The 23,536-nt window shown below is 37.3% G+C and overlaps 1 protein-coding gene across 1 annotated transcript; it reads left to right on the plus strand.

Moving 5' to 3' along the window:
• Positions 1-9,587: 9,587 nt before the first annotated feature.
• On the plus strand, positions 9,588-14,614 carry cdk5r2b (cyclin dependent kinase 5, regulatory subunit 2b (p39)). The gene has a single exon (XM_032568090.1). It carries the CDS (start codon positions 10,133-10,135, stop codon positions 11,003-11,005), a length of 873 nt encoding a protein of 290 aa, XP_032423981.1. The 5' UTR covers positions 9,588-10,132; the 3' UTR covers positions 11,006-14,614.
• Positions 14,615-23,536: the final 8,922 nt, after the last annotated feature.

The following is a 23,536-nucleotide window of genomic DNA, read 5'->3' on the forward strand; positions in this document are numbered from 1 at the left end:
ATAGCAGACCAGTGAGGAAGGCCCATTTTGGGGCTTAAAAAATGCTCCTCTGGGTGCCCTTGCAAAAACAAAATCCACATTAGCAGCAGCCGTGTGATGTGTCCATGTTAGGATGTGTTTTTGCCCACAGTGAGAAATGTGATGGTGCCGCACAAGAGCATGGGATAAACACAACTGGAGTGGAAAATATTCAGTGCGTGTTCCTCTCTATATATTTTGATCTTGGTAATACAAAGCTTAATATGAGGGGCTTTCATGTATTTTTTTCCACAGGTATGAATTTCTGATTCTATTCATTAAACCTTTTTGTAATTATTGTGTGTTATGATCATACACCTCATTGTTTTTTAATTAGGATTTTAGGTTGCAAACTAATACAAAGTAGCACATCTTGCAGTGCAAAGGAAAGCATAAATTGATTTTAAAGCATTTAATAAATAAAAATCTGAAAATCATACCATGCATTTGTGTACACACCGTTTTACTCTACCTTTAAAAAAATCTTTCAATAAATTGTCCCCAGAAATTGCAAAATGTTTAAGTTGGCTACATCTGTTTAATCTACACCTCATTGTTCTGTGAAGATCTCATAGGGTTATTATAGAATTTTACGGATAAACAGCATCATGGAGAACAGGGGAAAAACAACAAATCAGGGTGGAGAGGTCAGGGTTGGGTCAGGATACCTAGTAGTTGTGCACTTTACAAAAGCTGCCCTTTATAGAAGAGGTGCAAGAAGTTAGGCACTGTTTTAAAAATCCCATCAGAAGTGATGTTTGCAGTCAGTCACACGCAAACAGTGTACGCCCCAAACATGTGGAAGGAGGTGATCTGGTCACATAAGACTCAAATCAAACTTTATTTATACATGTTCATGTGGTAAAATTTTATGTTTGGCTGCTGACTGTTACAGTTCCCCAAACACCATTCCCCACAGTAAAACCTGGTGCAGAAAAAATCTGAATAAAGGGAAATTCTGGGATATTTTTTTAGAGGATGCAAAGGACTTACAGCAAGAAAAAATTCTTAAACATACAGAATGGTCCCCAACCTTTTTAGTCATTCTGCTGCTTGTGGGCTCAATGTTGGCGCCCAAGACATAACCGACAGAATCCGGTTAAAGGATTTTCAAAATAAAAGATCCTCCAGACTCAATACATAAAATGGAAGTATTTAATCATTTCTTGCGCGGTCCGGTACCAATTGGTCCCCGGGGGTTGGGGACCATGATGTGCTAGAAAATCCAAAATCTACAAAACCAAAAACACACTTAAAAATGGATCATCATAAATGTTCTTCATCCAGTATGACTGAGCCTGAGCTATGATGCAAAAACAAATGGATAAAAATGACCGTAGGGAAATGTTTAGGAACTATGTCAACTTGGGAAGTATAGCTGTTTCTCTGTACCAAAAGAAGTGACTTAAGATGGATCTGGAGACACTGGAATATCCTCTCAGTATCTTCTTTTAAAGGTTTTCTGGGAGAACTCATTGGGACAGAAGCAGAATATATTCCTTCTGGTCAGGGAACACCTTGGGTTCTACAGAGTGAGCTGTTGAGGGATTCTGGGGAGAAAGATGTCTTGGTTTCCACCTTGGACCTGTGACCTTCATAACTTGTCCTTGTGGGACAATTTAACAACATTGTGAAGTAGCGCAAACATATGCATAGTAGTAACTTTTAGTAGTAACTGACATGTATTGACAAAAACAAAAAATGCAAGCAGAGGACACCAGGGAATTACAGTAATAACAGAAAGATGCAGCCAGAATGGAATATTCATAAGTTGTGTAAACATATCATTAATATGGGTGGCAGAGGGCACAAGTATGAACTATGTTGTTCCCTGACTTAAATGGGGTTTTTTCCCCCACATTCATAAGCTTACAGCTAGTCTACAATGTGCATGTATGATTTCTATGCTAATGTGACAGTGGGAATAAAAAAAATTAGTTGGGAGGGATGGGAAGTCAGATAGCCACTGGCTTGAAGGTTTTGCCAGCTGGCCAGAAACCACTGCACAACATAGCCCTCCCTGATCTCTGGCTAGATGTGGAAAGCTAGTAGGGAAATGCCATAAAAGGCTTGCCACTGTAATTGAAGTGAAAAGTAGCCTTACAAAGTATTGTCTCTGAGGGGCTGAAGATAAAATGCCAGCAACAATATTCATATTTGTCTTACAAATTTATGAAAACTACTCATTTATTTCATTCCACTTCAAAATCATACGTTACTTTGTGTTATGCTATCCTCTATTTCAACAAGATACATTTAAGTTTGTGGTTTTAATGCAACAAAAATATAGTGTAGTTTCAGACTAAATGAATACTTTTTGCATTGAGCTGTACATCTAAAACTAAGCTTGATCTCAATTCTTGACTTAAAACTTCAGTCTAAATCAAACAACCAAAATCTGTTCTCCACATATTTCCAGCACCTGTTGAGAAGATGGCCGACCACTGTGGGTGTAACAAACCAGCATTCCAGCGATGGACACATTTGGTTGCTCTGGTTTGTTTTCCTTGGATGACTCCTTACCCCTGGCTAAAGACCGGTAATTCACATGGGAGAATGCAAGAGTTAATATCACATTTTTGAGTTTCATGAGCAAAAGGGAAAAAATGTGGAGACACAGAGAAATAAAAGTATTAGAAACATGATACTCTCTGTTAAGCAATCAGATTGTTAGGAAAGAATAGCAGATACTCAGCAGATACTCAAGAGTTTGAACCAAGATCAATTAACCTGGCATGTTTTGGAAAATAGGGGCTGCTCTTGTCCTGCTGCCTCTAATCTGTTTTACTAATTTCCATTTGCAGTTGATTTCTTGCTGGCCTGTTGTCTTTCCTTGTTCATGTGAAAAGCATAGACCTTTTACTGTCCTTTATGTGATACATGAGTTCATGTATTTAGGTGTCTTTGTTTTCTGGTCAGGTTGTGTTCTGATGCTAACTTTTAATCATGAGATTAAAAATTAGGATTAGATCTTTGATTCAAGTTCCTAAAATAAACTTCCTACAAAGGACATCTGGGGTCAACCTTAAATAAAAGCTGGAGGATTATGTCATCCAGGAAAGTGGAGCTCTACTGCAACTATGACCTCCATGACTGAATCTTTGATAACAAGAATTGAATTTGATCATCATAAACTGCTTAACTACATTTGTATCCCGTTCATTTGTTTATTCAAACAGTCTTTTATGCCTTAGGATGTATTATTTTGTGAGTTAGTCCCTTAAGATACTTCATTTTACTTTTTGATTCTGAAGAAGTTTGTTTACAAATCAAAAGAACTAATTACCCATATCTACGTTCCACTGAAAACCAGCTACTTTAATTTCCTACTTTAAAAATATCGGCCCCAGAGAAATATAATTGATTAAAAATATTCTTGTTTTATTTTCTGAGTTAAAGGATTTCTCCCATATTCATAAGCACACATGTTTACGGCCTGTCTACCATATGCATTTAGGATTTTTGTGCTAATGTGACAGTGGGAATGAGAAAAAGGAGGTGGTGGGAGGGATGGGAAGTCAGATAGCCACTATTTAGAAGTTTCAGCCAGCTGGCCAGGAACCACAGCACTGCGGAGCTCGCCCTGATCTCTGGCTCTGTGAAAGTACAACAGCCAGAGGCAACCAGAGAGGGAATAAAAAGTGTATGATTGAACTTTAGGGGACGTTGTCATGATTTGGATGTTGCAGTCCAAACAGATTTTGACTGTATTTTGCATTTTCTTGCTATATGGAGCTGATAAACTTTAAGTGAAGTAGATATTATCTTATATCCTGCTTCATCAAAATCTCTTCAATTTAAAAAGCATACAATGACACGGTTATTACTGCTGCATTTACATACTCTGTGATTTGCCTTAACTCTACACAGGCATTCACAGAAAACCCTTACAAACTGTCAGGCCTCTTCCCTTTGGGCATGAAAAGCCCACAGACAAAAACATAAAACATCTGTTACCCATATTTTGTGATTCTCCAAGAGGCACAATCCAAGCTTTCTCCAAGAGCGCCATCATCATTTCCCTCTCAGTCTCTGTCCAAGTGTTGTGTCTTTTTGTTCTTCTCTTGATCTCCTTCAGTAGCTCCCATTGAGCATCAAAGCCTCGACACAATGCTCCTATGGAGCAGGAATCTCCCTACTGTGTAAACATTGCTCGAGTCCCTTCCAGCTGAGAACCTGATTGAATTTGAACCTGCGTGTGAACTTTACTTTCATAGTGTATCATTTGGCCCAGATGCCTGCGTGGGAAAAAATGTATCTTGTTTAGTGTTTTTCTTAATGGGTGAAAAGGAGACACGTCCAAAGTTTTGAAAGATAAAATTACCGTGGAATTTCAGGTTGTTGCAGTGAATATTTGCCTGGATCACATTAGATCAAATGTACTTCCATCTGTTAATGATTTCAATTTTAAACTACACTTTCTGGGTGTTCAGTCTGCTCCTACAGGAAGGAGGGAAGCGCTACAAGAAAATTCTTGCATGAAACAACAAAGAGCAGGAGAAAAGAAGGGGCTCATTGCAAAAGAACAAAGAGGGGTTGGTAGGACTAGACGGTATGTCATCAAAGGCTGGAGTTGATGACAAGTACAGAGAGTGTGTGTTTGTGTGTGCTGTCAGGGGGTGTGGTTGTTGCCTGTTGTGGTTTTATCTAAATAGGGACTTTTATGAATTGAGGTTTTCGTCGGGTGAGGATGGGACATTGTGGATTTACTGTTAGTGTGTATTTACAGGAACACCAAATTGCGAGGACACACACTCAAACACATACCCTGTCACGCCTTTACGCACAGTTTCAAATTCTGATAAAATGACACTTTTGATAACAGACGGACAAGGGTACAGCCTAGTGGAAATATACGGTATTGCTACTAGATTACTTGTTTGCGGCATACATAGTAGAACCTATGAACCACCTTAAGTATTTATATTTGGAGGATTACATTGAAATCCGAATAATAAAATAAATCTAGTGAAAACGTGAGCAATTTTTGTTAGGATGGAACACAAGAACTGAATTCTTATTTACATGAAGATCTACAGTAGATTACAAGCCTATTGGGAGCTAAAGTTTGTCTGGGACTCACAATAGCAATCATTCAAATATTACAGTCACAAGTATTGGATCTATCCCTCATCTGAACGAATTCAAGAACTTCATCTGAGACTCTATTAGCCTCAGCTCACATTTTTAATGTTAAAGTAAATGACAGCAAATTTAGAAAAAAACAAAGAGAATGCCTTTTTTGATAGTGTTACAGGAGAAGCCTGTTTCTCCCCAAAATAGTTTGACAAAAAAAAAAGTAGGTATACAAAGTTGCATCTTAATTAGCTACAAAACTCCAGTCCAAAGTGAAGCTGTTTGTCCATATAGTATAGCAACATGTTTGATTCAACTCCTGCATATCTGCACAAACTGATACCGGCTGTCCAGAATGGTGATGAAAATGTGATGATTGAGTCTGGTTTGCAACCACAGGACCTTGAGCTTTATGTTTCAATGTGTCAACCATGAACTTTATGTGCCAAACTTCTCCTGAACCGAATGTGAGGCCATCTGTCTGAGAGCTAAAACTAGGCCACTGTTGAGTCATAAAAATGGACAATGAATCCAAAACAGAAGAATTTACAACAGCTCTGCTGAAAAAGGAAACAAAGTCACAGCGTTGCAATGACCCAGCAAAAGTCTAAGCCCCAATCTAAAGGGCATTTTTGTTTATTCAAAAAACAATAAAATTGAAATCCACATTTTCATTAAACTCTGGTGGATTAATCAAGATTCCTTGTCGTTACTAGCTCCTCTCTTTGAACTCTGTTTCACTTTTTGTTCTGTTTTACAAAGACAGAAAATACACGTTGAAAACCTCTTTACAGTTGACAACAATATGCAAACAGAACATCCAGTACAATAAATGTTTCCCAGCAATATGCTAACACATAAAGAAAGATTTGTAGATAACAGAAGGAAGAAGCAGGGACCACATTCTCTTTCTCGGAGTTGGCTTGTCTATTTAACATGGGTAATGAAATATTAAATAATTTATCCAAGCATCCCAGTTTTGACATAGACACAAACTAGTAATGCTTCAAAAGGAAACATTCTTATGAAAGAAAAAAAAGCTTCACTGAATGTTCTAGCTGACCTGTTGTCATATCTAACGACTACAGTTACTGCTTGTTTAAATATGCCTGATAGAACATAAGTCTTCCTGAATGAGATGAAATGTGTTTGAATGCAGATATTGCTGAATTTATAGAAGGAAGTTCAGATTACTCCATATTTCTCAATGACAGCCGTATGAGCTTGCCCATTCACATGGTATAAACAATTCTGCCTTGTTATGGATGGTAAAATATGCGAATATCAGGAGTGTGTGAAAATGTACGAGTGTGTGTGCACTATTATCAACAACTCTGCAGCCTTGCAGCTGCAGACAGGAGGAGGAGATGAAGCCCTTTTTACAAGTCTGCAACATTCACAGTGACCCACCTGTTCGCCTGTGTGTGAGCCTTCACATGAGTCCGTCTGACTCGTTTGTAAGTTCCCACCTGTATGCTATCTCCAGATTGTGTTTCGTCTCCACCTGCCGTGTCAGTGGCTCTAATCCCTCCCACCAGGTCTGACAGACATGTCTTCAATAAGAAACGAAACCTGATCCCAACACACACAACCAGACCCATGCATTGAGGGGAAATTCCTCGTTATACACTGAAAAAAGTTGTCAGGCGCAGAATGCTGTGGGAAGATACTTCATTCCTTCTTTCTCTCTTATTTAATTCATGCTTCAGTTTCTGTGCTACATTTATGAGCAGCTTTAAGAGCAATAGTGTGAAATTTAAATCAAGACATTGAGAAGCATCTAAAATTGTAGCTGAGGTTAAAGAGGACAGTAAGTTGCTTTGGCACAAGAAAACCCCTGAAGCGTCACAATATGTCAATGTCCATTTTGCTTCTGTGGCTTTGTTTTAGTGGACAATGTTCAAAGTTCTTTGTTATACCTTTCTCTACATGGTTTGTTCTTCAAACATCTTTGAATTGTTTGGGTGAAACTTTTATAACACAACTAAAACTATGAGCACTCTTGCATTACTTGCTGACTCCTCAGCCCCCAGTCAGATCGCCTGCTGGTTTGCAGAGGACAATTTTATCGTAAAGTAATTTTACAGTGTCAGTCAGAATAATAAGAAACCTTCAGTCGTTCTGCCAGCTGTGTTCTTACACAGTGAGTTCAAAAAATTGCGCAGGTAACTGCTGAAGATCCCTGCTGTAAGGAATCACGAAATGGCTTTTCACAATAAATAGAGCATTTCAAGGCACTGGGTTAATTTATGGACAACTAGATGTGACTGCCCTCTAGTGGTCAGGGTTAATCTGTTCTCCCTAAATTTACATGAGCGTTTATTTTTGACTAAGATGCAAAACGTTTACATTTTTATTACTAACGAGGTAAGATAGAACAGAAGCATGATTCTTGATACCTTAATTTGTTAGGTTTATATTTTAATTTGTGTTAAGTATTTTTATTGACTCTTGAAAAGTCATCAAAGCCGATTTTAAAATAATCTTCTTGATTAGTCAGCTTATTGGACAAATAAATAAATAAATACTACAACATTTTGTAAAACAAAATGTAGAACAGAATATTTCTTATGCAGTCGATGTAGTTGCTCTAGATCACCACCAAGAGGCAGACTTACCACAGGTTTAAAAGCAAAGAAGCTACATGACATTCATAGCTGCCTCTTCATATGACGAAAAGAATATCTAAGAATATTTTCTGATTTACAAGAGTTGGATGTTGGTTGGTTGGTTTACAGTGTTGTCAGTCATACAATGTTGTGGTTCATAATATCAGTCATACATGATTTTGTATCACTTGTGGGGAAATATTCCAGCATATTTCTTACATTGTCATTTGCTTCAATGAACACGTTAGTCTATTCGTGATCATTTATTTGATTTATTAGTTTATCATCTCAACATAAGGAGATTAATTTAAATCAGACATAGTAATGCATCAATTTACTCACAAAAGAACATAGAGAAATCTCTGCATCACGTTGCTTCAAATAAAGAGATGAAAAATTATCTTTTAAATTATCATTTAATGATGATATTTTTTTATTATCATTGTTAATAATAATGATACAAAGGTTTCTGTTTGTCATCAATGGTTGCATCTGCACAAAATAAATTACTCTCTAAATTTGGGCTTTCCATTTAATAATTGTCTTACAGCTGAAGTTCATGTTATCTTTATTAAACTTGAGAATGTATGTAAAACATAGCAGCTACATTACATGAGATAAAAATTAATGTACTGAACTGCCTTAAGTTTTTCGTAAACCTTTCCATCTTGGCTTCCTCTTTCTTTGATCTGATATCTGGTGCTTCTCTCAGTATAATGGTACTGTTCAAATTCATATGAGTCTATGGCCTCTAAATCCTAGTTTTTCCTCCCTGCTCATCCCTACCTTTGCAAAGATGTTTATTGGAGTCACAAAATCTTGGCACATCATTTTTAATTCAGAGATTTATTCTCCTGCCGCATCCTGTTGCTGTCCATTTGAGTTGTGATCAAAGAGTTGCTTTTGATCACCATCTGATCCCTGATCAAACACCTGCATGATGATCAAATGTGCCTGAAATAGGAAGCAGTTCACAGATTGGGGACAATTTTGTCTTCATGTATTATCAGAGATTCATCTTTGCAAATGAATTACATAAAAGATGTAATCAAAGAAAAGTTATGTTTAAATTTTCTGTCTGTTTTAGCAAGTCATTTTCCTTACTAAGCCTTAAGAAGTACATTGGAAATGTGGCTTTTTTAGCCAATAATCCTTGGTGAAATTTAGCTGAACTGAAATTAAAATTCAGGCTTGGCCAGTTAATCAGATCACACCTAACGACTTCATTAGGAATCGCCCTAGGTTTGACGTTTTACTTTCCACTTTTCAGACACATTTGCATGTTGATTAGATGTTAAGGTCATGTCTGTGTCTTTTCAACAAAACTTTGCTTGAGGATGATGGTGAGAAGCAATGGAGAAAACTACTACCATCATCATCACCACTTCCCCTGTGGCCAAAAATTGGATTTAGTTTGTACATTTACTGGGGACAAGTCCACACTTTATTAATTCCATCAATTCTCCAGGAGACATCAGCATATCATTTATTCATTCTTTCAGTTTATTACTGCTTGATTAGTTTAAGAAAGTTTATTGATTTAAGACACTATTTTATCTCAAAAGAAAAAGTTAGTAAAAGGAAAGGCCGGTCCATAGAAATGAAAAAGTTGGTGTTTATCATCAACCCTTTTCTAAAAGTCTGATATGCCTTTATTATTAAATAGTTCACACAAATAGCACTACAGCTTACAGTATGTTAGTGGGCAAGTTGATATAATGCTTAAAAGTACAACATGTGTAGAAATACATATAGGTTTCATCCTATATGTTTTCTCTTTCTAAATAATTGAAACACAGCATATGTCATCTCAATGTCTTATTCCTGGTAAATGAATTCAGAATAAGTAAATAAATAATTATATCATAATTTTATGTATTGTGATGCACATATTTACTCATTTTTTTTTAATTTGCCAGTGGTAGTCAGTATGCAGGCTTAGAGGAAAATAGCCCATATTATAAACAGAACCTCTGATCCAAAGAAACCCGACTAAGTGAGGAGAATAGCACTTTGACCCGCTTTAGCTTGTTAAATCTATCAATGGCAGTTGAGACCTAAAAACAACAGTCCTAATCAGTGAGCTCCTGGTTAGTCTTCCTATTGGCCAGCTGGGCTGTCAATCAACGCCCGCTCGGCTGGTTCGTTGAAGTGAAGGATTTACGCATAGTGACGGATCTTGGTTCATGCTTACAGTCGCACCGGATTTGTGTCGCAGCGTTTCCCAGCCCAGACGCAGAGAAGGTACCAGTTAGACTATTATTTCACTTCTCAGGGGAAATTTGCTCCTATCTCTGCCAACAGCGTCAGGTAAATAAGCGCCTATAGATGGAGTTTTGGTCGCTGTCGTGACTGTTGTTCGCCTCCTCTCACTCTGCGGAAGATTCTGCCGCAGCATCCAAAACACGGCAGCTCTCTCCTGCGCAAACATGGGCACCGTTCTCTCTATATCTCCTTCCTCAAAGAAGGCATCTATAATGGACACGGAGGCTGCAGGAGACGGATTAAAAAACGATAAGAGCCTCAAACGCCACTCAATGTTCGTGTCCCTCTCCTGGAAGAAGCTGGTGGCCAATTCGACCAAGAAGAGCGCGAAGAAAGTGACCCCGAACCCGCTGCCGTCCAGCCAAGTGGCCCACCTCAACAGCGAGAACGTCAGGAAGACGCACCAAACCGAGGAAAGGAAGCCAAAAGCGCCCATCCCAGTCCCGGTACCCACGGTACCCACGCAGAACAGCGACAGCGTGGTCCAAAACGGGAGACTGTCCACGGCTCAGAAGCAACCCAGCAACTTCTCTCTGCTGTCACCCCGGCGGATTGTTATCCAGGCGTCAACCGGGGAGCTGCTTCGCTGTTTGGGGGACTTCTTGTGCCGCAGGTGTTACAAACTGAAAGAGTTAAACAGCGGGGATATTGTCCTCTGGTTCCGAAACATTGACCGGACTCTTTTGATCCAGGGCTGGCAGGACATTGGCTTCATCACGCCGGCCAACGTGGTGTTCGTGTACCTGCTGTGCCAGGAGGCGATCACGGAGAGCGTAAGCAGCGCGGCCGAGCTGCAGGGCACCTTCCAGACCTGCCTCTACCTGGCATACTCCTACATGGGCAACGAGATCTCCTACCCGCTCAAGCCATTCATCATCGACTCAAACAAGGACGTTTTCTGGGAGACGTCGCTCCGGATCATCGACCGGCTGAGCAACAAGATGCTCCAGCTGAACGCGGACCCGCACTTTTTCACCGAGGTTTTCCAGGACCTGAAAAACCAGCGCGATTCCAGCGAGTCCAGCTTGGACCGCTGACCTGGGTTGTAACGGAAGGCCGAAAGTGTCAGAATTTAATGCATAGATAAAACGAAGCACAAAGCTGCAGCCTCTGCAAAAGGAAAATAGAGCCATTTTAGATGAAAAGTTTATATTTCTGACCAGGGCCGGATTTTTAAAAATTTGGGCCATTGGGCTACAGGCCATTTTGGTCCCCTAACTGCACAAAGTTTGTTTAAGCCAGATTTCTAGGGCTTAAAGACTTTACTTCTCAAAATTATCTTTATATCCGTATTTTCAGAAAAGTTCCTCAGAGATAAATTCTACAATTGTTTTCACCCATACAGAAAAATGACCAAAATTTTGGAGTAACTATGGAAGGATTGTGTGTGTAACTTAGTGACAAAAATACACACGCACACAAAAAGAGAGTGGAGCATGCTCTGAACTGCTTTTTAAAGTTATGTCTTTGTTATCGACACAAATATTGAAGAAATGTAAAAACTCACTGTCATATGGGTTATAAATGTGTTATTTAGAAAATTATAAAACAGTATTTGCAAAAATACCCATTTATTAGAACAATCATTTATAACAAACTAACCTTGAGGTTAACTAATCCTTAACCTACCCAACATCAGGATTAAGTAAGCTCTTTCCTAAGTCCAACTTATTGGTTTTTCCAAACTCTTACAATATATCACGTTTTTACAAATTATCATAGTGATTCCATTTTTTATGGTTTTATATTTTACAAATATGGATGAAATTCTAAAAAGAAATAATATGATTTAACTCTCTTCAAGAATGTAAAGAAATATTGTTAGAAAAATAAACTTTTCCTGCTTTGTTCCTTTTGGCAGCTCTGTGCTTCTGCACATGTATGATTGCTTAAATAACATTGGGGAAAACAGACATCAAATAAATATATTAATATTCACTTCAATATTCAAGACATTTTTAAGCTGTATAATCAAACAACTAAATCCAGAAAAAATATTTGCAAATTTTTAAAAGATTAAGAAAATATATTCATATGACTATTTAGGTATTTATTTATTTATTCATTTAATTTTGTGTGTTGCAGCACATCCTGTTTAAATTATTTTACAATGAACTGTAGTTCAGGAAATACTAATTCAAGTTTTCATTAATGGTTAACACATGTAATGACTTACATACTTAATTACTGGTGCATTTTTAAAGCAAATTCTAATATTTTGCTTATTTGATGTATTTTTGCAGTTTTATTTAACCAATCGCATGTCTGAATATTCATTTGTCTGATTTTGGCACTTTTGACTCTTGAAGGGGGAATGAGCAGCACACCGGCTTATCTATAAAGATGAATGTATAAAAAGACTGCAAAATTTTAGGTGCAGTGCTGAAGGCTCCTCATGTCTGGGCTCATGATATTACATAACATCAATATGGTCTTTAGGTTCTACTGTAAGAAGTTTTAAACATGCATGCTGATTGTATGTTGTCCTCTTACTTTGTCTTGTCCTAGAAATTGACTTTGTTGTACAACACCTTCCATTCTAAAAGACTCTCACATCCCCATTTTGTACAGGATTAGCCTAGTAAGTGAATGGATGTCGTGCGGTCTGTGTCCAAACCTGAGCCAGAATAGATCTGAGTCAAGTCAGGGCGCTGAGCTGTCCAAGGTGCTGACCTGTTCAGCCATTTCTGTTTGTCTCCTTTTCTCCCAACTGAGCCAAGCATGGCTTATGAGTGCCACAATCAGCCCAGTACACTTTCGGCACATAAGCCTAAGCCTTGCAAGTAAGTAAGTACAGGTAGACTATTGTGCTTTTTTAGCATCTCAGTCATCTGATAGATAAGCTGTTGAACATGGAACAGATACAGGATGTATCTGAAAGGGCAAATCACATTGAACAGTGATTGTAAATATTACTCTTTAAGCATTGGCAGTTCTAACTAGGCATGGGCTGGTGTGTGGTTTGTATGGCATGATAACCCTAAGAAAAATGACCACTGTTAAATGTCGTTTACACAAACAGTTCAAACAAATTCTATATAATAATCAGTTTTTTTATTAAAACAGAAAAAAACACCAGTTCTTCTCACTACTGCTAATCTGTGAGATAACTACTCACAGTTTACTACTTCTAAACTAAGTATAGTTTACAAGTAGTTATAAGAGTATAAGATTTTTATAGTAACTGATTTCTGTTATGTTGATTTTGACAAAAAGAGCAGGGTTAATGTCTTGAAGCACACAAAATAATATATCAATTTGCTGTTCTCCTTAGAGAGGAACTGAATATAACTATCTGCTGAGATAGCCAGACTACAATCATTTGTTTAATAGACATGCTGCTGTGGCTTCACAACTGTATTTTTAAATTGCAGTTAACTTAATAAGAATGTTTCTTAGTCGTAGTAGCATTTTTAGACCAGTTAACCAGCACTGAGCATCAACAGGAGGCAGGAGGTGCTGCACTGTGTTGTCCTCAATAGAACTGGAGGAAACTGGTCACTTTGTCGCTTTTTCTGATATCTCATTAAAAGTACGGTTTTGAAACTGCAACTTTTCAAGTCTATATGTACCACTAACCAGCCCATGCCTGATGTTATCAAATGCTTTCCATGAACAAATTTTGTCCTAATGTTAAAAACCTATTCTGCTGGAAAAATATGTTTTTTGTATGCTATTTTAATATCTGTTGGTATAAGGTTGTTCTCAGATTCTGTTGTGAGATAGAAATCACCAGATATGTTGCAACAAGATGTCATTTTGCATTTCCAACTGCACTCTCTTATATTGTAACTGGACTACAAAAAAGGTGTTGACTCAAGCTGAACAGCAGATGTACTGCTATTGTTTTAACTGAAGACTGAATGGAATGTAGTTTTCTAAAAATCTTTTTTTTTTATCCTCTTTGTGCCAAGTGGAAAATGGCCTGAATCTTTCTGGTTTACATGTAAATATCCCATCTTTCCAACATCTTTTTGTTGCTAGTTTTGGTTGAGGTTGAGGGTAGTTTGAGCATCACAGAAACAAACACGGGCTTATAGACAAATGTTAGTTATACTCTGTTCTGAAAATATGCTCTGAGCCTCAGTTTGCTGGCTTAAGATTAGTTTATTCAGGATTCCTTAAAGTACAATTCTTTAATGTGAGAGAAATGTAGTAAATATAAGAATAACTCTCATTTGCACATGTGTTATTGCAGTATTTATAAGCTAACATTATCCAACTTGGAGTCCGAAACCAAACATAAACCTATTTACAGTTAATCTGAAATACTATTGTTCTACTTTGTGAATCATTTGCTTGAAGAGTAAATAACAATGCTGCTATTTTGCACAGCTGTGGACAAATGCCATGTCTTTGCACAGCGATGACGATGTATCGGTGTTTCCTCCAAGGCACTGGAATGCTTTGCCATTACGTTTGCATTCAGTGGCACCAGCTCTCGCTTTTAGAATGATCTGCTGTGAAATAAATCTTTTGTACGGTTCATCTTTTTCCCTAAATGTCATGTGGAAATTGATATTTAGGTGTGTGTTGTCTAAGGTGTTACTCCACGTATGCATTCACTCTTTGTGTGTGTTGATACAAGGTCATGACAGTACTTGTTTGACGTGACCATAGAGAAATAAATCCAAATTTATGTAGGATCTCCTTTCTCTCTTGAGTTATTTTATTCTTTTGAATTAATTAAAACAGTATCTAATCCTGATTTGTGCATACTTTTAGTCTGCCTATGCTAGCACTTCTGAAAAGTAGTTTGCATGCACTCATAATACAAAACAAAGTCATTATTTTTAGGCTTTAATTTAGTTGTGTTCTTGATATTATACTGCAAAATTGAGAATGCTTTTTAAAAAAATGAGAATTGGTAGTTCAAATTTGATTTATTGTGGACAGGGTGAAAAGCATGCAGCGGATATCAACTCAAATACAGTATATGCACAGCTCCCTTCTAATATTTGGTTGAATTTTCTTGAGCAAACTATAGCTTGACCAGTCAGATTTTTTTAAACTGTCAACAAGCTTCTGTCATAATTCTGGCTGAATATTTGGACAGTCTTTCCATTACAAGTGCTAGCTTTAATGTGTCTGAAGTCATTTTGCTATGCCTAGTTTTGAGGTGAAATTGAAGAACCTTGATCCACTTTGTAGATTGAACAAGCGCTCCAGCAGCAAAACAGTCCCATAGGATGATGTTGCTACCACTTTGGACAACATTTAGTACAGTGTTCATAAATTTGAGAGCTTCGCCTCAATTCCTCTGAATGTAGTTTTTTTTATTTATGTGGCAAGGTGTCCTATTTGACCGTAGTATCTGGATTAAAGAAAATCAACATTAAATTCAAGCTTGCATACTTTATGCTTCTTTTACATGTGAAGTGAAAATGTGATGAATCCACTTTGGAAAATTAGCAGTTCAAACATGTAATTAAAAGCTCCAAAATTAATATGTCATTCATATCCATAAATGAGTGGGCAAACATCTTACCGGAACAGTGCCCTGCCATTCGTCAGCAGTAATTAACACGGACACCTTCTTATCTACTACCCACACTCACTAATCCTTCATTCACAATGAACCCAGGAGACACAGTTATGCAATAGAAATAAATCCATGACGAATATGCTTCCCAGGATGTGCTGCGTATGTGTTGGCATAGGTTGCTATGAGACTGAAACTCATGAGACTTCAAGGTTGCCATGAAACTAAAACTTAAAAAGCAGAGTTATTATTGCATGGAAAGTTTTGCTTAATCATTACGCACAGACAAGATTAAGCATCCAAACAGAAACATCACAAATCTAGGCTAAATGAAGGTTCACATCCTTAAATATGCTACAGTTTGAATACTTTTTTTTTCATATTGAGGACATCTTAGTATTCTGACACATATAAAGGTTATTTTTGGTGTCTTGTCTTTGTCCTCACTGTTCCATAATGAAATGGGGACAGAGAGAACCCAGCAGCAAGTAGGTGAATTATGAACCCTTGAAAAAGAGTCTTTATGCTTTGACCTTTTTATCTGGCCTCACATTTTACCTGTTTTGATCTACATGTTGCATCAATAGAGAAAAAAAGATATAATATCCTTTAATTTTTCTACAACTTTATATAATTGACATTCAGCCTTCTTTAGTTCATTCAGGTATACATTTGCAAGTCAACATTGTAGAGCTGCATTGATAAGATTTTGTTTTTCTTTTTTTTATGAATAAGCCACGTGCTGGAGGGTTCCCTTCCTGTGATTGGTCAGATTCTGCTGCAGTCTCAGAACTGTCCATATTTCTCTCTCCCCCTCTATCTCTCGCTCTCTCTCGTTCGTCTTGCAGGGACACACAGTGTCTATTTACAGAGCAAAAACTGGGAAATGCAGACAGAAAGTGGGGGAGAAAGACAGTGTGACCCAGAATGAGCAAGAGAAGAAGGGTAGTTAGAGGTAGAGTGGTAATAAACATCCAAAAGAGGTAAAATAAGACAAGAAGATGAGCATATAAGAAAGCAGCATTTAATGAATGTTGTAGGTGAAATTATTTATATTCAACAGAGAGCTTAACATATCTAGACCTCGTCTCTTAAGATAACATTTAATATCAGTAGCATGTTTAAAAACTAAAGTTGAGCGAAATCCACATAGATTGCATTGAAGATGCGGAGGTCTTAGGTCTATTGGGATCCAAAGTTCAGGGAATTGGGATGACTTCATGCATCAGCATTATGTAACCGACATGGGGAGTTGAAAAGCAGAGCCGTGTTGTGACTCTTCCCTTTGCTATTAAGATTCAGCCCAGGTCTGCCGCATATCTGTCTGCCAGCCTGCTCTCTGCATTTCTGTCCACCGAGTCTCTATAGTAACGGGTAAGGTAAGTGAACAAGAACTGGGCAAAATGAGCTGTGCATGGCCAAGCGTGGGCTGAACCTCTGCACTGCTCTCACACACACACACACAAACACCCCTGTGATCAATAGTAAATATGCACACTCTGTCACTGCAGGTATGTCCCTAACGCATCCATTTCCAGCCTCTCTGCAGTTTCTCTGCTGACTCACATTTACGTCTAACGATAGTCAACTATGAACCCACTAAATAGTGCACTTTTTTCAGATTGAAGATACTTGTGTGCAGCGCCAACACTATTTGTTGTTGATTGATTATTTTGTCACTGATGTACAGATTTTGTGAAGGTTAAAGCAAAAATATGTCCTTACTGGCAGCTTTCACAAAAAAGTTTAAGAAGTATATTTTTTGACAGTATTTTCTAAAATACAATCATCATTGGTGAGATGAAATGAAGCTTGAAGTTCTGCTGCAAACACTCAACACAAAACAAATAATGGATAAAAAAAAGTACTTCTCGACTGCTGACTACTTTCACTCTTCATTACTGTAAGGTAAACTATGTTAATATAAAAACAGAGTTGTCCTGAAGCCCTATTTTAGATAATTAGTTGGAAGTCCAAATGTTGAATATCAAGGTGGAAAACATCCGTTCCATTTGAATGGGTGCTCAGTCTAATAATAAGCTCAAAAAGATGAAAATATTGCTTGTAATTTTTTATTTTTTATTTTTTTATAACTGAAAAATTATCAGATTAGTCTGATGATTGACTCTGTCAGATTGAAACAAATAGATGCTTTTTGCCAACTCAACCCACTACACAAAATGTTGCCTGCTCAACAGATTCCCATTTGTTGCAGGGATTTGGAACTGTTTGCTTTTTTTACCTGAAGGTAAATTGAGGATATGAATATCGCTTTTACAAAGAATATGAACAAATATGAAAACTTTTCACTTGATTACATTTTTACCAGAAAACATAATGTGCTTGTTAAGCAATAAGCCAGAAACTGGTGAAGGATTTAAACATATTTCAAAAGAAAATCAGCCATGGCTAATTTTGGAGACAGATGAGACAAACAATACTTTATAATATTACCCAACTTAATTACGTTAATAAATATATTTATGCATATGTAGGTATGATTAGTTTACTGTCTGTACTTCTGTGCCTTGTACTGAGACTTTTCTTTCCTTTCAGCCAACTTCTTTTGATTTCTTAGAAAAGCAACCAAATCAGCGTGAACTCTTGTAACTCTGAGGGATTATGTCTGCTCTGCTGTCCTCCTTGTACATAACCACTCTGCTAATCTCCTTAACTAGATTATTTCAGTGTTGCGTTACACTGAGAGCCACTCAGCTTCTGTTGTGTAGCAGGAAGGTCGGGGAAAGAAAAGAGGCCATTTATTTTTTTCTGTCCCTTTGTTGTTCCTTTTATTCACACATAATTTGAATCACTGGTTAAATAATTTGTTAACAGTTTTCACTGCCTGAGCTCTTATATAATACTACTTTCTCATGTAGCCCACGCCTGCACTATCAGTGAGTTAATCCACATAGAATGAGTCAGTGGGATGATTTATCAATCATTTTTATGTAATATCCAGAATCTAAATCTATGTTTTGATATTTCAGTCAAATTCTTTGGGACTTCAACTTCTGTTGGGAAGTTTTCACTCATCATTAATGGAACGACTTAACCGCTATTCTGTTAGATGGTCTAATAAGACAACATTCAACTTTAGCAATTTTGAAAACTAGTGCTTCAACGTACTATAGATTTTCGTAAATTAAAAGAGGGTAAAAAAATATATATACATACAGGTTCAAAGATATGCATGAGATTTGCTTAAATTCCTACAACTTTAACCATCTGGCTCTTGAATTGAGAGGGAGGCGACAAATTTGTTCAGTGTCTCAGTGCCACTGGCAGCACATCAGCTTCACAGAATGCCACCACCATGGTTGACTTTTAGGTACAGTGGTTCTTTGTACCATTGTAGAAAAAGGCTCAATGGCGGAATTGCTAGAGTCTGTTTAAATTGGCTGGTTTCCTGGCACAGAGCTCACAGATCTGGTTCATTCTAAAAGCTTATAAGCACCCTCCTCTAATCATTCCGAGGTGAGATCTGATGTGAGTTTGAGATAATTTTTTTTGCTGAACTATCTAATAACATCAACAATTGTCACGATGAGATTAAAAGAAATTGATTAGATTGTTTAAGAACACCTCAAGCAACCACAAACTTCAACTTTAAATGTTTTCTCCAAATGGTCTTTGACTTATCTATTGTAATTTTCAGTCAAGCTTGGAGGTTTTGATTTTGGAGTATGATTTGAGTTTATTGGGATTCTCGCTTTGATGCCATCCCCAGTGTTGCTTCACTGTGTCAAATTTACTCAATCTTTTTCTTTGAAAAAAAAAAGAAGTTCTATGTCATGTCATTGTTGCAACCTGGAAAAAAGTAGTTCTTTATTTTATTTTCAGATATACTTTCTACACTGCTATTTTCTGGGAAATGGTACTATCATATAAGTGCCTCAGAGCCACTAGATATGATTACAGTGATGCTTGAAAAATGTGTTTTTATTGTGTTTGTATTTTAGCATTATGAGTTCATTAGCATTAATCATGTTGTATTAATGCAAACAGAAGTCTGTTTAACAGACTGAGTGGTTTGTACTTCCCAAAATCAGAAAAGGGAACCTTGTTTTAGATCATGCCCCGGTTTCTTACCGCTCTCTCTCTGTGTCTCTTCATTTCGTGCTTTCTCCCACCTTCTAACTCAAGTCTATTTCTGTACCATGTAGGTGTGTTGCTCTAAATTTGCTGTCTTCATGACTTCTTTCTGTAGCTGGGAGAATGACTCACTGACTGTGATATTTCATACAATTCAGCTTATTGCCCACAGGCTGCTTTCATTTCAGCCCATTGCAGAGAACATGAAAACCTCCTTATTGTGTATTTAGTGCAGCTTCAAGACATTTATCTAAATATAATAAACATGCAATAAACATTATTGTCTGAATAAATCTACATTTTGATTAATGTGCGTATTTCTTGAGTCATCTCTCATCTTTTCATATTTTTTTCTGTTATCAAACTACACTTACCTGTGATTTTCTAAAGTGATCTTGATCAACAGTTCTTTAGGTTTACTGAAGACCTGTCAAGGTTTTATCTGTGTGGTCTGACTGGTTTTTCACATATTTTCAGTTTATAAGATTGTCATTTTCAATACAAAGATTTTTGTTTGTTTCTGAAGCTACTTATCTCTAACCAATCAACCATTCAGACACAAAGGATAAACAAATAAGGAGTTTTGGCAACACATAATGGTCAACTCTGCTAATAAACTTTTTCAAGGAGTGTCATTAAGTGCAAATTGATTCCATTTCTTTAGCTGGGTCCAGTAAAATCAAATATATCAAATTGATACATATATAGAATAGAATAGAATAGAATAGAATAGAATAGAATAGAATAGAACAGACCCTTCAGTAATCTGAGTCTAACATTTGTCATTTTGCACAAATATTGAAATTATTTCACAGATATTTGTGCAAATAGTTTCCTGAGAGTAAAATATATTTCAGGAAGGATTATTGCACAACATAAATAGAGTGCTATATGTAGAGTGTTTTGTTAGCTGCAGCAGTTGGGGAGAAGTCAGCTGACTGTGTGTTTATCTGTGAGGGTAGGAATGAAGTGAGGTTAGGAAGGCAAAAGATCTTGGGAAGAAGGTGTTTCTGCAAATTATAATCTGGATTGTTATGTTGCTTTTCAAGCCATTTCTTCATCCTTTCTGAGTGGCCTTTCAGTCAGTCTCATTTCACTGTGGATGACACATACCAGTTTAGAAGTCCAAGGTCTTTTGCTACAAAATAGAGAACCTTTCTCTTTCATTACCAGGTCAGACTCATACATATCTGGTTGCCACATCTGGAAACTGCACTCAAGAGGAATCAGGCTACAGGTGACCTACTATTCTTTTCCTGATACTTTGTTGATTTCTTTTGATTTTTTAAAGATGTCTCTATGTGGAAGCAGTGTGTTCGAGGTGTTATCTTGAATTGAATCCACAGATGTGCCTGATGCCCTTCTCAAGTTGCTTGAAGTCTTACTAACATTGTTAATGTAAACTAACAAATCTGAAGCAAGCAATAAAACAGTCTAATCTTTTACTGTGATAGCACGGTTGCCTGGCAGCAGGAAGGCCCTTTGTTCGAATCGTGCCTGGGGAACTTAACTTGCATGCTTTCCCCATGCATGCGTGGCTTTATGCTGGCTTCCTCATAGAATCAAAACCCATGACTGTTAGGTAATGCGGTCTCTTTAAATTGCCCTTATACATTGTGCATGGTCTGCTTTATAATGGACTGGGAATTTGTCCAGGTTGTACCCTGGTTCTTCCTTAATGACCAATGGACACCAGCTTCTGTGAGGAGAAGCGGTTGTAGAAAACAGATGGATGGATGACAGGATAACGACTTAAAACAATAAGTGTTTAGATGTTAGATGACAGACAGTGACAAAAAATGTTTGTGTATTATTATGTAGTGCATGTATTGTAAATATCTGATTTCAACTGTGTTAGACTGCAAACTTCTTCAATGAGTCCTTTTCTTTCAATGGGGCAATTAAGCTGTGCAAAACATGTTTCTGTGGATAAATGACAACAGATGTGAGTCAAAAATGAGCCAAAGTGTCAACATTTTTCCATCCATCAGTTCAAAGGGCTGCTATTTAAACCTGAGTCTATGCAGCTAATTTTATTTCCCCCTTCATCCTTTGTGTGTTTTCGTCTCGCTGCTCTATCTCCTGCATTCACACTGTTAATCCTGCGGCTCGCAGGAAAACACCCACCTACTTTGTTATGCAAGAAGCAAGAGGATGAGGATCAGCAACAGAAAAGGGTGATGCACATAGAGGCAAACAAACACTTTAGGGGGAGAAAGGTGGCAATTGCTGTATTGTGGAAGTACCTGACTCCCTGATAGCATTGTTTGGGCTCTCATGTTGTCAGAGCTGCTGTGTCAGAGACACAACCAGAAGGCGTCTGTCTGCAGCAATGTTTAGTGCGTAAAACAACCCTGGCAAGAGACAGATTTAGTTGCTGAGAGTGACCTCATGTCTTTCCTATTGATATGCAGAACACATACACAAACACTGGTGCTGTTAGTGAGGGGTGGATTCTCTGTCCCTCTCACATGCAAACACACTTTCTGATTTTTAACCTAGCTGCATCAATGCTACGGTTTTATGTAGACACGAACATGTTGTCTAAATTATTTATTTTTCATCAAATTGCAACTTTTAGCTTAATGTTGGTCTAATTTCATCTTCAAATAAAACAGAGTCCTTTTAAGATTCATCCACATGTCCAGGATGAACTGTCATATAACGAGGTGAAGGGTTAATCTGCTATTTGCAACAGTTTCTGCACTCTACATTAATCCAGTCCTTTGATCACTTAGTTATGTAAGGTGTATTTGTGGCAGCAGAAGAGCGATGGTGCCCCCGCATGGCCGACTAGAGTCATTGTTGCACTTTGAAACTTCTGGAAAAAGTAACTTTTGGAAGCAGCAGCGCAACAATTTTTTACATTAGTAAACCTGCTGAAAAAAATGTCCGGTTGATTTAAAACCTGAATTTAAATGCACTATTATGTTAGTGCATAACATAATCCTTAAAGGCACAACTAAAAGTGGCATTCTCTACTAAATAAATAAATAAATAAATAACAATAATTATGACTTCGTTCTAAAAGAGACAAATTGTAATAAATCAATGAATCAAAGTGCTTTAAATCATGAAAACATAAAAATATAAAAACATTACAATCACCCATTGTGAAACCAGGAACAATCATTACATTTTTTTAAGTGTAATTATAAAAGTCATCAACACACATCAAATACTGTGGTCAGAGTTCCATTTGTCATGGTTCAAAAGCAACAGGTGGGTTTTTAGACTTGATTTAAAGGAACTCAGTGCTGCAGTTGTTTACCAGTTTTCAGTAATTTTGTTCCAGATTTAGAACAAAGTTACATTCTTGTCCTGCTGAATTGTATTTACTCTGAACTGTAGAGAAGTCATGCAGTAGCTATTTCCTTTCTGCTACTTCTGGACTTGATATCGTGTTCTGCTTTAGTTTCCCTTCAATGGGTTCCTGTTAAATAAAGAACAGAATTTAAATGTCTTTCTTAAAAATTAATCTCCCTCAAACTCTGCCTGCTTTAAAACTTTCCTTTTTGATAAAAATCATTAGAGCATAGCTTCTGAGCTTCTCTGTAGTTGTCTTGCTATGGGACAACTAGGTCAATTTGCTACTGGAAGACAAATTGACCTCCTCTCCTCTTCTTCTATGGTCCAGTTTGCATTATTTGCTGTTATTTCAAGTGTTAACTTCATGTTTTCGCTGAATATTTTCTCTCCAGGTAACTGCATCTGGTTTATCTGTTAGACGCCTTTCCGGAGGGGAGCATAGGCTGAGTACAATTGTAATTCTCATTTAAATAATTATTTTAACCATTGACTGGTTTTCGTAATAGCAAAGACTCTACATTCTCAATAACACAAATCTAGGCGCAATCAGAAGTATGTTCTCGACCATTAGACTAGCTCACTCTTACTATGTCTTAACGCTGAATGACAGTTTAACTTCTCTAATCTAAATATCTCTTTTTTTCTTTTGGCACTTTACAAAGTCACAAGACGGAAGACTATC

This window comes from Xiphophorus hellerii, chromosome 7 (assembly GCF_003331165.1).
Source record: "Xiphophorus hellerii strain 12219 chromosome 7, Xiphophorus_hellerii-4.1, whole genome shotgun sequence".
Lineage (NCBI taxonomy): Eukaryota > Metazoa > Chordata > Actinopteri > Cyprinodontiformes > Poeciliidae > Xiphophorus > Xiphophorus hellerii.

Coding starts and splice junctions, on each gene's coding strand:
- cdk5r2b (XM_032568090.1), top strand. CDS start 10,133: ATGGGCACCGTTCTCTCTATATCTCCTTCCTCAAAGAAGGCATCTATA.